Source organism: Pleurodeles waltl, chromosome 3_1, assembly GCF_031143425.1.
Source record: "Pleurodeles waltl isolate 20211129_DDA chromosome 3_1, aPleWal1.hap1.20221129, whole genome shotgun sequence".
Classification (NCBI taxonomy): domain Eukaryota; kingdom Metazoa; phylum Chordata; class Amphibia; order Caudata; family Salamandridae; genus Pleurodeles; species Pleurodeles waltl.
This window is the reverse complement of record NC_090440.1, coordinates 1,921,066,869-1,921,081,198: the sequence shown is the minus strand read 5'-3', so window position 1 is coordinate 1,921,081,198 and position 14,330 is coordinate 1,921,066,869. Positions and strand designations below refer to the sequence as shown.

Here is a 14,330-nt window from a genome sequence, read left to right as displayed (position 1 = left end):
GAACTCTGTTTATTCCCCTTGCCGGCCCACACCATCTTCAAAACCAGCAGCATCGTTTACAAAGCCATCACAAGTAGCATCCCCTCTTATCTTGTAGAGAGCTCACCATCTGGTGATTCTCAGCACTCTCCTAGTCACAAAACAATCAGACTGCATGATCCATCTATGCATCCCAGATCGGAACAACATATCCATAGCCATTAGGCCCACCCCAACATTGCTCCAGTTTAGGAAATATTTGCATATTCCTCTCTTTCAAGAATACTATGTCACAATGCATTTAACTGTCCATAACCCAGCTGCCCCTCTGACCCATAGTAGACTTTATGCTTGTCTTTGACCCTGGGCACTGCTACGCTGCCTTTTGTTAGGTTTGCACTATAGAAATACCATATACATACATACATAACAATTGTTGTAGTCACTGGTTTGTCATCTGATTTCGGGTCCATATCTAGCAATTAGGACACCCCAGTCTGGTGTCTAAGGGCCATATGTACAAACACATTTTCCCATAGACATAGTATGGGGAAAACCCTTTCGTGCATCTGGCCCCAAGTCTCTCAGATCGAAAAATTAGCGTTATATTCCCGGCTCTCTGGCTGCTCCTATTTATGGAGTGCTGATGACCACTTCCCGACTTTGGAAGCACAGTGCAGTGCATTGCACAAGTCCTTTTGGCTATGACCATAGCTAGAGCAATGAATGAAATTAAGGTGTTGTTTACTTTAGTTTTCAACAGTAAACCCAATAAGCAGGTTTTTGATTGTTGTTTGCCCCTTCATTCCTCAACAGTCTCATCACTTCAGCCCAGAAGACACCAATCCCTGGGTATGACCAACTTATATTGTAAAATGTGGCCTTGAACCTACGGGATCTATGGCAGTCATTAGCAATTGTTGGAAATATTTTTGGGGTAATTTAATTGGGGTTGTGTAAGTTCAGTGCAAATAATTAAATCGTGTGAATTATAGTCAGGTGTTTCTTGGGACTTTGTGGTCACTATTGAGGGCACCCACCCATTCCGCATCTGTTAGTTCTACACCCAAGTCTAATCCTAGAGGTTAGTGAGGTCTTTGAATTGTTTTTCTCTAAGGAATTTGTGGAATTTAGTGATCATGTCAGACATATCAGATATGTTTTCAGTGCCCTGTCAGTCTCTGGATTTCTTGGAGCATTATCCCAGGTCCAAACAGTGGGCTTGCATAGTGCTGCATACGCACAGAACTGGTACAATGATAAATCATATTTGTGGCTCAGCTGCTCAAATGTAATGAGAGCCAGAAGAAGGAACCACCTGCGTAATTGCAGCATTATTTCATGCTGTTATATTAGCTGCCCCTTTCGTTCGAATGCATAGTTGTATCAGTCAGAGTGGGCTCTCAGGTAAATACACAACCCGTTTGTTTTTTGGAAATATCTGCAACAACAGTGTCCGGCTGTACACAGCAGGAGTACACCTGCTGCCCACATAAGAGAAATTTGGCTGCTGTCATGCCTTTTATTGTACCTGTTACACACCGTACCTGTGGAGAATTTACCCATGGTTAGCCATTGAACCATACACTGGAGCTGGGCCGCCATCGAATACATTTCAAAGTCAGGACACTCAGTCTGCTGTCATCTAAGGGAAAGAATAACTTAAAGCTATTCTGCATGTACTATCTCCGCAGATCAGTTCCATCAGAACCATATTTAGGTCTCTGAGAAAGTGACCAGTGAAGGTGACTGGTGTTGTAGAAAAGTAGTTGAACATTCTTGTTAGGAGAATCATCTTAGCTAGAGCTACTTTGCTCATTGGAAATAGGGCACGTTTTTTCCAGAAGGCAACTGACTCCCTTCTGGAATCCAAAGCTTTCCAGAAGGGAAAGCCTTCTGGAAAGCTTTGTGACGCCTTCTGGCCTCTTAAACAAGCTTACCCCTAAGTACTTGAACGCATATGGTGTTAGGCCCATGTCTTGTATGTCCAAGGAGAGCAGACTTTGATTGAATAAATTACATAACTTGTGGAGTGCACAGCTACTCGGGCAGTGTCCCGGCGCTGTAACGTGACTGAGGGGGATTTCTGACTGGAGAGATGAGTTCTTAATAATTTGCAACAAGCGGTTTCATTTTATAGGCTCCTGAGGTGAATGGGAAGGAGCTTCCAAGGTTTGGCCACACAGACTGAAAAAGACACGCCACTGCGTCTCGTTTCTTTAAAGCGGGGGCGAGGGGGATATTATCAGATGCGCTTTGTTAGACCGCAGGTCCCCATTTGGCTGGTACTCGTGAATTCTCTTCAAGTAGTGAGGATTTGCGTTATGGAAGGCACAATGAGCAAGGCTTAATGCTTTGAAAATGATCCTCTTGACTGGTAGCCAATGATGTTGTTTAAGGTAAGATGATGTTGTGGTGCTCATAGGAAGAGTGAACAGGAGGCCAGCTGCTGTATTCTGGAATACCTGCAGTCGCTGAATCAAAAAGGAAGATGTAAACCCAAATATAAAACATTTGAATAGTCTAGTCTGATTGAGATAGAAGCTTGGACTACAGTTTTTTTTAGCATTCCGTGGAAGAAGGGGTAAAAAAAATGGATTGTCCTCAAAATCCAAAAACAGTTTTTCACTACTGAAAGAATCTGGGACTGAAAAGAGAGTTTGTGTCAAAGATTACTCCAAGGTTTCTGGTGGCTTGTGTTGGCAGGCGGGGTAGGGGTAGGAGGGGTTTGGAGCTTGGCCATCACTAGGCCAGTATACATTCCAACCGGGACCAGGGTCAGGCCTGGAAAGGAGGATTTAGGTCTTGTCCAGATTGCATTGCAGGTGGTTATCTCTGAGCCAGCCGATGACTGACCTCATACAGGTTGGAAAGGATTCCTTTGCAGTGTCCATGGCACCTGCATAGGAAAGCATTAGCTGCGTGTCATCTGCATACAATATAATATTGAAATCAAGTGATTTCACCAGAGCAGCAATTTGGGACATAAAAACATTGAACTATGTAGGACTTAGTGCGGATCCCTGGGGTACTCTGCATTTGATAGGTTTAGCATCGGAAAAATGTAGCTTTATCCACACCAACTGTTATCTGGCTGTTAAAAAGAATTAAGCCATTACCCCCAGTCTAGTACTTGTCAGACGATGCAGCAATATGTTGTGAGAGAGGGTCTCAAGGCCTGCCAACAAGTCTAACAGGATGAGGGTAGAGTTCTGGCCCTGATCCAGGACATCTTCAGGGGTTCGGTCAATTCCAACAAGGCAATTTCAGTGCTGTGGCGCGCTTGAAAGCTGGATTGGGACAACTTTGAGCTCTCCGGTCTGTTAAGGTGAAGGTGTGAGACTTGTTTCTTTTCATCTTAAGCTCTGATACCATCTCAAATTCCTCCAGTCTCCGTACAAAGGTCTATGTGAATATTATGTATGTATAGTGACATGTCGTCCACAGATAACAAAATCTTATGCTTTTTGCCATCCCATGATGCTTCCTGTTTTTGCATATATAGTTTGCGTAGGGTTCCATCTACAAGGAAAACAGCAATGGCGAGAGGGGACAGCCTTGCCTTGTGCTCCTTTGTTTGAGCATTTGCTTTAATATTTCCTTCCCTCACTTAATTCTTGCAGCTGCATGTTCATAGAAGAGTCGAATCCACAAAGGTATCTCATTGCCAAATCCCAACTCTGTTAGAACCTGAAATATGTAGTTCCAGCTCTGCTTGTCAAATGCGTTTTCCATGTCCACAGAAATCACCACCTAATGAGCCCAGTCTGGCGGTGATCATTCTATAACATGGAATAGTCGTTTGTGGAGGTTTCCTGTTTGGAACAAACCTGTTCTGATGTCAGTGAATGAGTTGTGGGAACATTTTGAAGTCTATTATGTAGTAGTTTCTCCAATATTTTTTGTACCTACATTTAAAATTGACAAAGGTTGGTAGGAGTACCAGTCCAACACGCCTCTATTTGTGGCAGCATCATAATAATCGCTTAATAGGTACATAGGAGGAGCCCCACTGCCTGGATTTAATTGGATATTGCCAACCCCCAGGCAGTGTCAGCATTTTCCAATCGGTCCCTAGGTTTATACAGAACACTGTGCATGTTCATAGATGAAACTGCCTGTTTTCCTCACTTGCACAGGGTACTACTGCTTGCGAAATCCCACTTGGATTCTTTGACTCTCGAGCGATAGATGTGTTCGAGTGATTAAAGCTTACTCTGGAGGTGGCGTGAAGGCTGGTTTCAGAGACAGTATAACTCCTGTTAGTACTCTTGTTGAGGGTCAGCATCTAGTAGGCATTCCTGTAGCATAAATGTATTTACTGTACTGTTAGAATGATAGACTAGGTTAAATGAAGACCATGAGCTCTACCAATGTTACCGGGTCTTGACTGGCAGTAGTCTCTTCTGCTCCGGAGCTGGATGGCCACAGACTACACCATTAGTCTGCTGTCACTACTGTCGCTCCTGTAGCAGTGCACTGCCCTCTGCTGCACCCCTCCGCAGCCCCGTGTGCTCAGTAATTCACAGTATTCCTGCGAGAGGCCTCAGATATACAATGTTGAAGTCTTGTCCTAAAATGCTCTGCTTGGTCTCATGGGTCGACTCTGCCCGCAGCCTCTATCACTTCCTCCCGTATGCGTTGGTAGCAGTTTCCTCCCTGGTATCTGGGTTATGAAGTGTGTAATCGCTCATGCAGCCAGAGTCTACGTGCAGACGAGCTGCCTTTTCACGACCTGACCTCGGCCGAGATTGTAGTCACCCTTTGAACTCTTAAGTTTACACCACAATCACCACTCACTAACCTTTCATCAGCACTCGAGGCAAACCTGAGAGAGGGAAGTGAGACTCGATCCTATGTGACTTAACGTTCTTCCTCGTTCCCATGGCAGTCTGCGTAAGGAAGCCGAGCGGGTAGGAAGTGTTGAGATGGTTGGTCAATTGGTCGTGGTTTGTAGGATAGGGGATATAGAAACCAAAGGTGTTCCCCAGATGCAGGACGGTAGCCTGCTTCTGATAAGGACATCTGACCATGCCTGGGGGGTGGGTAGAATGGCAGATGAACTGATCAAAGAATTCTACGCTCCTAAAGGTTCGATGGAGTGCCACATAACCCAAGTGCACGATGTGCTATGCACTGAGTACAAAGCCAAGTCAAACACATAGCTTTTAATATCTCACCATCAGCTAAGATAGTGCTGCACCGTGGGTCGCAGAGATGACTTTGTGGGGAGTGCTGGGAAGGGACTGTAAGAAAAGCAGGACCTCAAAGGTTCATCTGGCAAACCGAAGTAGCTTGGCTTGGATGCTCCTTGAATGGTTCAACTCTGTGCAAAGAAAACATAGGATAGGTAAATAGATCCAGCTTGTTCAAGTTGGATATGAAGCTGAAATGCTTTCTTTAGATTAGTCACAGCCTGAAAAGGAACGGGCTGGTTCTTTGTGTTGTAATTGGTGGGGCACATGCCTTTGCAGTAGGTTTGGGGTGCAAAAGAGTTCCAGCTGCTGTTGCCACTGTAAAGAATTACTGGACCTCCAGTGATGTACTCTTGTGTCATGGAGTTGAACTGACTTGTGCATGCTGTCATAAATGTGTGAATCTTGTTATGTGTTATATATATATATGTGTGTGTGTTTGAGGGAAGGTTACTGTCCTTTGAATGTGTGGCTGCACCTAGGTCGCAAAGAGGGAGTTTAAAGTAAGGTGCTTTCTGCAGCTGTTGCTATTCTGGGTCTTGGGGTTAGAGATGGGTAATTTCCATGTTTTTTACTTTACCATTTAGCGCTTTCTAGATTCTTCTTCTATTGAGGACTTCCTGAGATGTAGGGGGTCCATTAAGGTAGGAAGGGTTTGGGGTTTGTGAGCGTTAGGATGTTTATGGGGGATTGGAAATGTAAAGTTGAGAAGTTCTTGAGCGGTCATGATGGCATACAGTTAGGAAGGTTTTAATTTATCTTAGGCATATATACTTCACCTTTCCTTGAGGATTGGCAGGGGTGTAGGGACATAAAATTGGGGTGGTCTTGAGGGTTTGTGAGCATGTAAAGTTAGTATCTCTGATATGTACTAAAACTGTAGGAGTCGTGAGGGCATAAGATTTGGGAAGGTTTTACAGGTATTGCAAGGATATATAGTTCACTTCTCCTTGAGGGGGTTGAAAACACCTAATGTTGGCAGGGTTGTGGACACATAACATTGGGATGGTGTTGAGGGGTTGTGGGCATGTAAGGTTAGTACCCCTGAGATGTACCAGAATTGTAGGTCGTTGTGAATATAAGCCCAGTGCTGTGATTTAAGGCATGCACTGGATGGCGAATGCAGTATCTTGTGTAGGTGAATTTGCAGCCTCTCAGAATTTGAGTTCTCCAACTATTGTCGTTTTTAATGTTAATGTCGCTGTGATCTATAGCTTATGTTGGAACTGTGTTTGGCGAGTAGACTTAAGTTTCATGATGCAAGCATCTGTATCTGCAGCTAGTGCTTTCTGTGAGTTGGGCTCTCAAGAGGTGAGTAGCTGTGTAACTGTATTACATGTGTAAAGGAGGTAAGTGGTTGTGCTGTATTTGTTGCCTGTAGCAGTGAGTTTTTTACGGAATAGGGAGTTGCTGTATATGCAGTCATTGCTGTCTTTAGCTTCTAGACTATTGTATACAAGAGGTGAGCTTTGTCTGGCTTTGCTGGTATGTAGAGAGATCCTTATGTAAAGGGATGAGAGATTGAGTGCAATGTCGTTTCTATCAGTGGCTGTTAGACGCATCTATTGCAGTTGCTATTACTTTCTCCTTTGCAGACTCTAGAGAAAGGGTTGTGTCTTCAGCTACTCTGTATTGTGGTGACACTCTCCTGCACTGGATAGAATGGGCTGGGATTTCAGCTGTTCTGTGTTCCTGCCACACTCCCTTGTACAGGAGATAAAGGGTTGTGTCCGCAGCTGCCCTGTCTTGTGGCCACACACTCCTGCACTGGATATAGGGGGTTATTACTACTTTGGAGGAGGTGTTAATCCGTCCCAAAAGTGACGGTAAAGTGACGGATATACCACCAGCCGTATTACGAGTCCATTATATCCTATGAAACTCGTAATACGGCTGGTGGTATATCCGTCACTTTACCGTCACTTTTGGGACGGATTAACACCTCCTCCAAAGTTGTAATAACCCCCATAATGAGCTGCGATTGCAGCTGTTCTGTGTTCCTGCCACACTCCCCTGTACAGGAGATAAAGGGTTGTGTCTGCAGTTGCTGTGTATGTGTTTTTGCTCTCACTCTCGGCTGGACACAGAGTAGTAGGTTGTGTCTGCAGTTGCTGTGTGCCTGCAGTGCTGTGGACTGGGGCCACACTCGGGGAGTTAACTAGTAGTCTGTGTATTGCTGTCACACTGCTGCACATTGCTGCCCTAGTGTCGTGTACAGGGAATTAAATGTTGTGTAACGGGTTACCATTCACCGTGCTGGAGTTAAAGGGTTGACTGTCGCCAGGTACTGCTGTCGCCCTGTCCTGGACACAGCATGTAAAAGCTTGTGTCTGGTACTGCTGGGGGGATTCATTCAAGGGGCTCGATATGGAGCGGAGGTCAAGATAAGTTGTTTGCTTCCTGGTTTGTGCAAGACAAAAGGAAAGCTCCAGGTGAGCAATGTTAAGCTGCCTATTTGAACTTTGTTGGAATTTATTCAGTTACACATTTATACCCAATGGAATATTAAAGCTGATGAGAACGGGCTGTGTACAGTTCCTTGTCTAACAGATTTTTCCCTCTAAAGGATGACGATGTTGTAATTGAAGAGTTTGAAGACGATTCAGAGGGCAGCGGGGAAGAGTATGACTTCAAGGCACTGAGAGCCAAGAAACAGGTCCTGTCCAAGAAGGTTGCGGAACAACAAAAACGGCGAGACAAGATTCAGGTAGGAGGAGAAGCACCAGTGTAGGTGCCTCTGAGATAACTCCTCGCATGCAGACATGCCCAGGAAACCTGTGCCTCTGATTGTGGGGGTAGTGCCAATTAAAGCCTGTGTTGGTGTCCCCCGGTCCTTCTCCAGCTGTGGCAGCAGATCCTTTCCACTATCTACTTGTGCAAGGTAAGTATGATGCAACCATGTCTCGTCTCTGCCAGTGGAGCCACTGAATGCTGTCTCCCAGTAGCATACAAGTGCATTTGTGTCCTATGGCTGTCCAACCCGGTGGCCATGGCACCTATATGTGCTAGTTCCGTGAGGTGTGCTCCTTCAGGAAACATCCGTGATAAAGTCTACTAACTTTTTAGTATCTGTTTTAATATGTTGCTACTTGATTGCTGTCTGATCTAATGTAAGTTTGTGTATGGTACTTTGATGAACTGTATATACTGCCTTATTTGATGCAAACATTGCTATTAAGCTGCTTTGAATGCCCTTTGTTGACCTTGTCGTGCCAATATAAATCTTCAAAAATGCATACTTGAATTACTTGAATCGTTAATGCTTGTGCATGCCCTGAGTGCCATCAACACGTGTTCCGGTGTATCCAGTTCTCCAATCCAGCAGTACTGATGGAACCAGAAAAACATGTGTGCCAGTCTCCTGCGCTGCTGCAGTGCGGGTGGTGCCAAGGAGTGCCTTTGTACTGCTGACGGTTTTCGTAGCATGCCACTCAGAGCTCAGAATGGCCCTTCATCTTGGTCATTGGTGATAGGGATGGACTGCCGCACCCGGCCTGTCCCATAATTGGTGTATTTCTTTTGGTCGCCCTTGCATTGCAGTGCATTCAGGTTCTTTGGAATGCACCCAGAGCAGTGGTTGAGTGACCCCGGATTAACCCCCCTCTTTGAAGTAGAAGGTGTTATGTCACAGCGAATCAGATGGGGCACAGACGTAAAGGTGCTGAGGCGATTGTTTTCTACCCAAACATTCCTCCCTGGTGTTTATAGACCATTGCAAACAATCGGCAATCTAAAGTGCATCCATTTCTCCAGTGCTCTCATTCCTCCATAGAACACACGTTCCTAAATACCCTTACAGGGTACTGCTCTACACATCTTAATGCACGGTGGACTGGGCTGTCCAACCTGCATTTTTCAAGGGTTCGACATGCCCAGATATGACACACAGCTGATGACGGCCGAAAGCCAGAAACACGTGTCCAGAGATACGGCACTCGCTGCACCTACCTTAGGTGAAAGACTTTCTACAGCGATACAGCACTTGCTGCACCTACTTAGGGTGAATCATTGTTTGAAAAATTCTCGCTATTTATATTTAAATGACTGCATTTACCATGATGCCTTGGGGCTATTTTCCGCTTGAATGCAAGGCAGTGTGCTCCCTTTTTCTTTTTGTATGCCCAGATATGAGCTCAAGTCCTTCTTCAGCCAGCAGCATAGGTGAGCAGCTTCTCTCCTGTCCCAGAGGTGAAATCCTGAGCTTTGGCGACCTAGTCCAGGCCATTGTAAGCTAGGCAAGTACCACGGAATGGCCTTTAGCTGTGTCGATCCTTCCCAGAAACCCGAGCACCAGGTGAGAGTGTGATGGGAAGGCCCCGGCGCTCTCTCCCGTCAGCTTCCTCTTCTGTTTGTGGGTCTCTGAGTAAATATGTCAGTTAGGACGAGGAAGCGTGAAATGCCCGAGTGCCGGTGTGGTCAGAGGGGTCACGAACGGTCAAGCTCCTGTCCCCTTGGGCTCTGCTGGCCTTGTTCAGTATCCCACATGCTTCCTTTATTTTAGTACTATCACCTCTGCCCCTGATTTCTGTATCTACCATGGTTTCTGAACCGCTAGCAGCCATGATTTCTAACCCAGTGGCACGCCTCGAATTGGTTCTTAAACACAAGCAATTTCCACCCCTATTTCAATGCCACCTTTGTGCCTGACTCCATCACGCACTGATTCCTGCCGGAGACAGCTCCGCCCTCATTTCTTTCTCCTACCATCCCCGACCCTCCACTTTGCACCCCGGCTCTCCGTTTCCCTCTTGTGACACCTCAGTTCTCCCACCCAACCGACCAGGCGTCTAAGGTTGGCTACACATAGTGCACTGTTGCTCCGCAACGGTTGTAAACGTTTTGGAGATCATTGTCTTCCTCGTTCCCTCATTCCTGTTTTTTGCCTTTTCTCTCAGACTCGTTTCCGCCTTTCTTTCCGTCCCTCGTCATTTTGAGGGTTTGGTACAGCAGCTACGAGTGCTTTGCAGATACCCCTCCGGGCCACGCTTGCTAGTACAGTTCCCCTGCAGAGGCTTGTTTTCTAGGGCTGCCCCCGCTGCTGGAACCCTTGTTGTGTGAGGGCCTCTTGCTCGTCACGTCTGCTGTGGTCCGCCCGGAGAATACCGTCCCGTGAAAGCATGGGCGCCGGATGTGTTTGGCTCCTTAAGTGAGGGTGCAGAGCACACCTCTGTTGTAGGAAAGACGTTTCCCTTTCACCAACCTCTCCTTCCCCCTCTCCCCACCTCCCACTTCCCCCTCAGTACCCAGGGCCCTCGGCTTCCATAATTCTCCTTTTTCCACCTTGAACCTGGGCCAGACACATGTGTCTCGCCAGATGCGCGAACCCTGGCTTCAGTGCTGAGGAGGTTGTAAAACGGGCCTGGTGAAAGCCCTTCTGGGACGGCACACATGTGCCCTCCGGCCGTTGGCCGCCTGCCCACAACCACTGGGGTTTCATTTTCCCAAATCGAGGGATTTCTTCTTTCTCCCGTTATTTTTTAATAAACTGCAAACAATAGCAAACATCATAGCAAAGTCAGGGTTGTTCAGGGGGCGCTCGGAGTGCACACGCTGGCAGGTGCTCGGCCTGTCGGAACAGTAAGGAAGCTAAGTGTGTTGAGTCGAACGTGGGAGGCGCGGAAGAGGGCGGAGTGAGTCCCAGGCCACCTGAACTGCGCTGGCCCCTTTCAGGGTCGGGGGAGGGGGGTCCGCAGCTGCACCAGTGTCCCAGCTGGTGGATGGGAGAGGCATGGGTGGCCTGCCTGACCAGGTGACCCTGAGATGCAGGAGCAGAAGTGACGTGCGTTTATTTATTCGTGCACCATCCTGTGCCTCTGGGGGAGGTGGGAAGGAAGGCCACCTCAGGCGCGCTCGTGCCCCCTGAGGGTCGGGGCCTGCCTGACCACTGGACCCCCGAAAGGTAGAAGTGAGTGGTGGGCTGGAGGAGGAGTGACGTGCTTCAAGGAGCGGGAAGGCCATCTCCTCATTCTGCCTGGAAATGACAACGGAGCAACATGTAAGTGCCAACTATGCTTGTCAACATAAGTGCCTTTATTTCCGTGCCTTCATATGCAAACCCAGAGCTTCTCAAAATTTTCCTCATCTGCTAATGAGTTTTTTTGCTCAAAATTCCCCTTTTTTCCCCTCTAAAAATTACAGGGCTTTTGCCTTGGAAGGACTGTAGAAAACAGATGTCTGTGACAAACCAGCACAAGGTGTTTCTCTTGTGTCTTGACTTCATGGCACAACTCCCATTTCCTATGAAGTGTGTGCCCTTAAAATTCTGAAGGCTTTGCGGAACGCTAAGCAAAGTTGCTGTACATTGCTGAACACTAAAATAAGTCATGGAAGTCCCACTTGAAGTCGAGGGTGCCGTCCTGTTCCCACAACAGGTCTTTGCTGCAATCCAAGTCTTCGGTAAGTTGAATCGGAAGCACAAAAAGGCTAAACTGGACAAATTCAAGATGCTCACGCTGGCCCAGGTTCTGTCTCCCCTGGATACAGGCAACTGGATGGTGACTTTGGGCCTGCAGGACACATATTTTTGTGTACATGTCCTGCAGTTCTACAGATGTTTCTTTTGGTTCAAGGTGGGCACAAAAACATTTTCACATTGCCTTGCCCCCTTTTAGCCTTTCCAGTCCCCATATGTATTAATCAAAGTGGTGGCGGTGGTCGCAGCACTGGTCAGAGGTGCCAGTTTTTCCCTCCCTCGACGACTGGTTGTTGAAGGTGGGTCCACAATTAGTAATAGACCCCCTTTGGAAAATGGCATACCTTCTGACATCGCTGAGTTCACTATCAGCATACAAAAGTCACACCTGACACTTTTGGTGAGGCTCCTTTTCATTAGAGCCTTCCTGGATATAGTACAAGTTTAGGCCTTCGCTTGACCATAACGAGTCAGGACACTCAGGCTATAATCCAGATCTTTCAGCCTCCATCCTGGGTCGGTGAGTTTGGGTTTGAGGCTTCTTGGCATCTTGGGATGCTTCATCTTGCTCATTGACTATGCCACATGGCATATGCAGGCTCTGCAGTTTCTGTGGGCCCAGCCCCAAGAGAACGTATAGGATTCTATTAAGATTATAGAGGAAATTGCGAAGGATCTGCAGTGGTGGCTACTCAGCTGCAATTGGACTGGCAATAGACCCCTCTCCCTGACTCACCTATTGCTGACAGTGATGACTCGCTGCTGGGATGCGGGTGTCATGGAAGGGTGGCGTTCTGAAGCCTCTGATCTCTAGCGGAGACCCAACTCCACATCCACCTGTTTGAGTTGTGGGCTATTTGCCTTGTGCTGAAAACCTTCCTGCCATTCATCAAAAGGAGGCTGGTTCAGGTTCTCACGGACAAACACCACTGCCATATGGTAATGCAACATGCAGGGCGAGATAGAGTCCTTGGTCTTGTGATAGGAGGCACTTCGCCTCTGGAGCTGGCTGGAGTGCCAAGGCATTTCCTGTGTCATGAACCACCCAGTGGGATCCGTGGACACCAAGATGGACAAACTCAGCTGTGGTGGATCATGAATGGTGGTTACATCCCATGGTGATACAGGGCATCTCTCAGCAATGCAGATAACCCTGGGTAGATTTGTTCACCAGAGCTGAGAACCCATAAGATCAATATATTTCTGCACCAAATTTTCCAAGAAGGCTGTCTTTGAGAGACTCACTCCAGAAACAGTGGAGCAAGGTACCCCTGTAGGCCTATGCCCTGCTGCCTGGCATGCCACAGTTTTGAAGATGAACAGGAACGACCAGTCCCTGGTGAATCCGGATTGTGAAAGGAGAGTGTGGTACCTGAACTTTTGGACATGGGCATCTGCCCACTGACCAGGCCACAGCTTCAGGAGGATCTTGTGTTGCCACAGCAAGGCAGGGTCCTGCACCCGAACTTGTGCAGTCTGCACCTCTGTGTATGGAGATTGAACAGCAACAGTTGACTTCATTCACTCTTCCTTCCAAAGTTGTGGATGTCATCCCAGTTGCCAGGGGTCCTTCTACAAAGTATGTCTATGCTGGTCTCTGGGACAAGTTTGTAGCCTGGTGTGGCACCCTCAGTACTGAAGAGTTAAAGAACAAACTTGGATGTCTTATTGTTTGTTTTATCTCTGGCCCACTTGTAGTCGGCACCATTAGAGTCATCTGTCAACCCTTATGGCCATTTTACTTTTACTTTACCAACCACCCTTGTTCAAATCACCCATTGTGATGAGATTTCTGAGAAGTTTCACTCACTTGTCCTCCAAAAATGTTTGTGGTGCTATAGTGTTACCTTAAATTGGTCCTCACTTTCCTCGTCTTGATGCCATTCAAACCAAAGCAAACCTGTTCACTGTGTCTCCTGACTCTAAAGACTGTCTTCCTGGTTGCAGTAATTTCAGCTCACCTCCTGAGCAAACTGCAAGCTTGCTTGGGTGTACCACCTTACACTTCTTTTTCATTGGATAAAGTGTTGTTGAGGACCAGGGTCATCTTTTTGCCAAAAGTCGTAACTACTTTTCATTTTGGGCAATCCTTAAATCTCTCAAAGTTCTTTGAGAGACTGCGTTGTCTGGATCCCAAAAGAGCTTTAAACATACCAAAGACTATTGGATGGACGATTAGCTCTTTGTGGGGCTCTCTAGGACAAAAAAGGCAAGGAAGTGCAGAAAAGTACTTTGTCAAAGAGGATAGTTTTCTGCTTTATTATTTGCTACACATTGGAAGTAGTCTTCAGAGGGATTGAGGACCCAATCTACCAGGGCTAAGGCTGCTACCTGACATGCACCAGTGCGTTGACATGCATAGTGCTTGTCTTTGACACCTGTCAGGTTTGAATGAGCGCATCAGTATGTAGGTGAAGGAGTACTGCCTTCGCAGCCAGGTCTGATGAGATGGGCATTCCGCCGTTTTGGTCCTGCAGACATTTTTGGTCTGAGCCACAGACCTACCACTTTGGGAGTTGCTGATTTGGTATCTATTCTTAAGGTGAGAAATCTGCAGTTAGAAGTATCTATCAGAGAAACAAATTACCTTCGGTAACATGCTTTGTGCTTTGATACTCTAACTGCAGATTCTTCACTGCCTCTCTGTTCTGTGGAATGGTCTTTTTTTCTATCTAAAATGGTTCCAAACTAGTGATCAGCTCACTGGTACCTCGAATTAATTAGTATTGGGCTTCACACCCAAG

General features: G+C 46.8%; 1 protein-coding gene across 3 annotated transcripts in view; it reads left to right on the top strand.

Moving 5' to 3' along the window:
- The window catches only part of SMG6 (SMG6 nonsense mediated mRNA decay factor), an 890,340-nt gene that overhangs the window by 786,470 nt on the left and 89,540 nt on the right, over positions 1-14,330 (top strand). For all 3 annotated transcript variants that reach the window (XM_069226152.1, XM_069226151.1, XM_069226153.1), the window contains one exon: positions 7,741-7,881. In XM_069226152.1, coding sequence (XP_069082253.1) covers positions 7,741-7,881 — 141 coding nt within the window. The remainder of the gene's footprint in view (positions 1-7,740; positions 7,882-14,330) is intronic.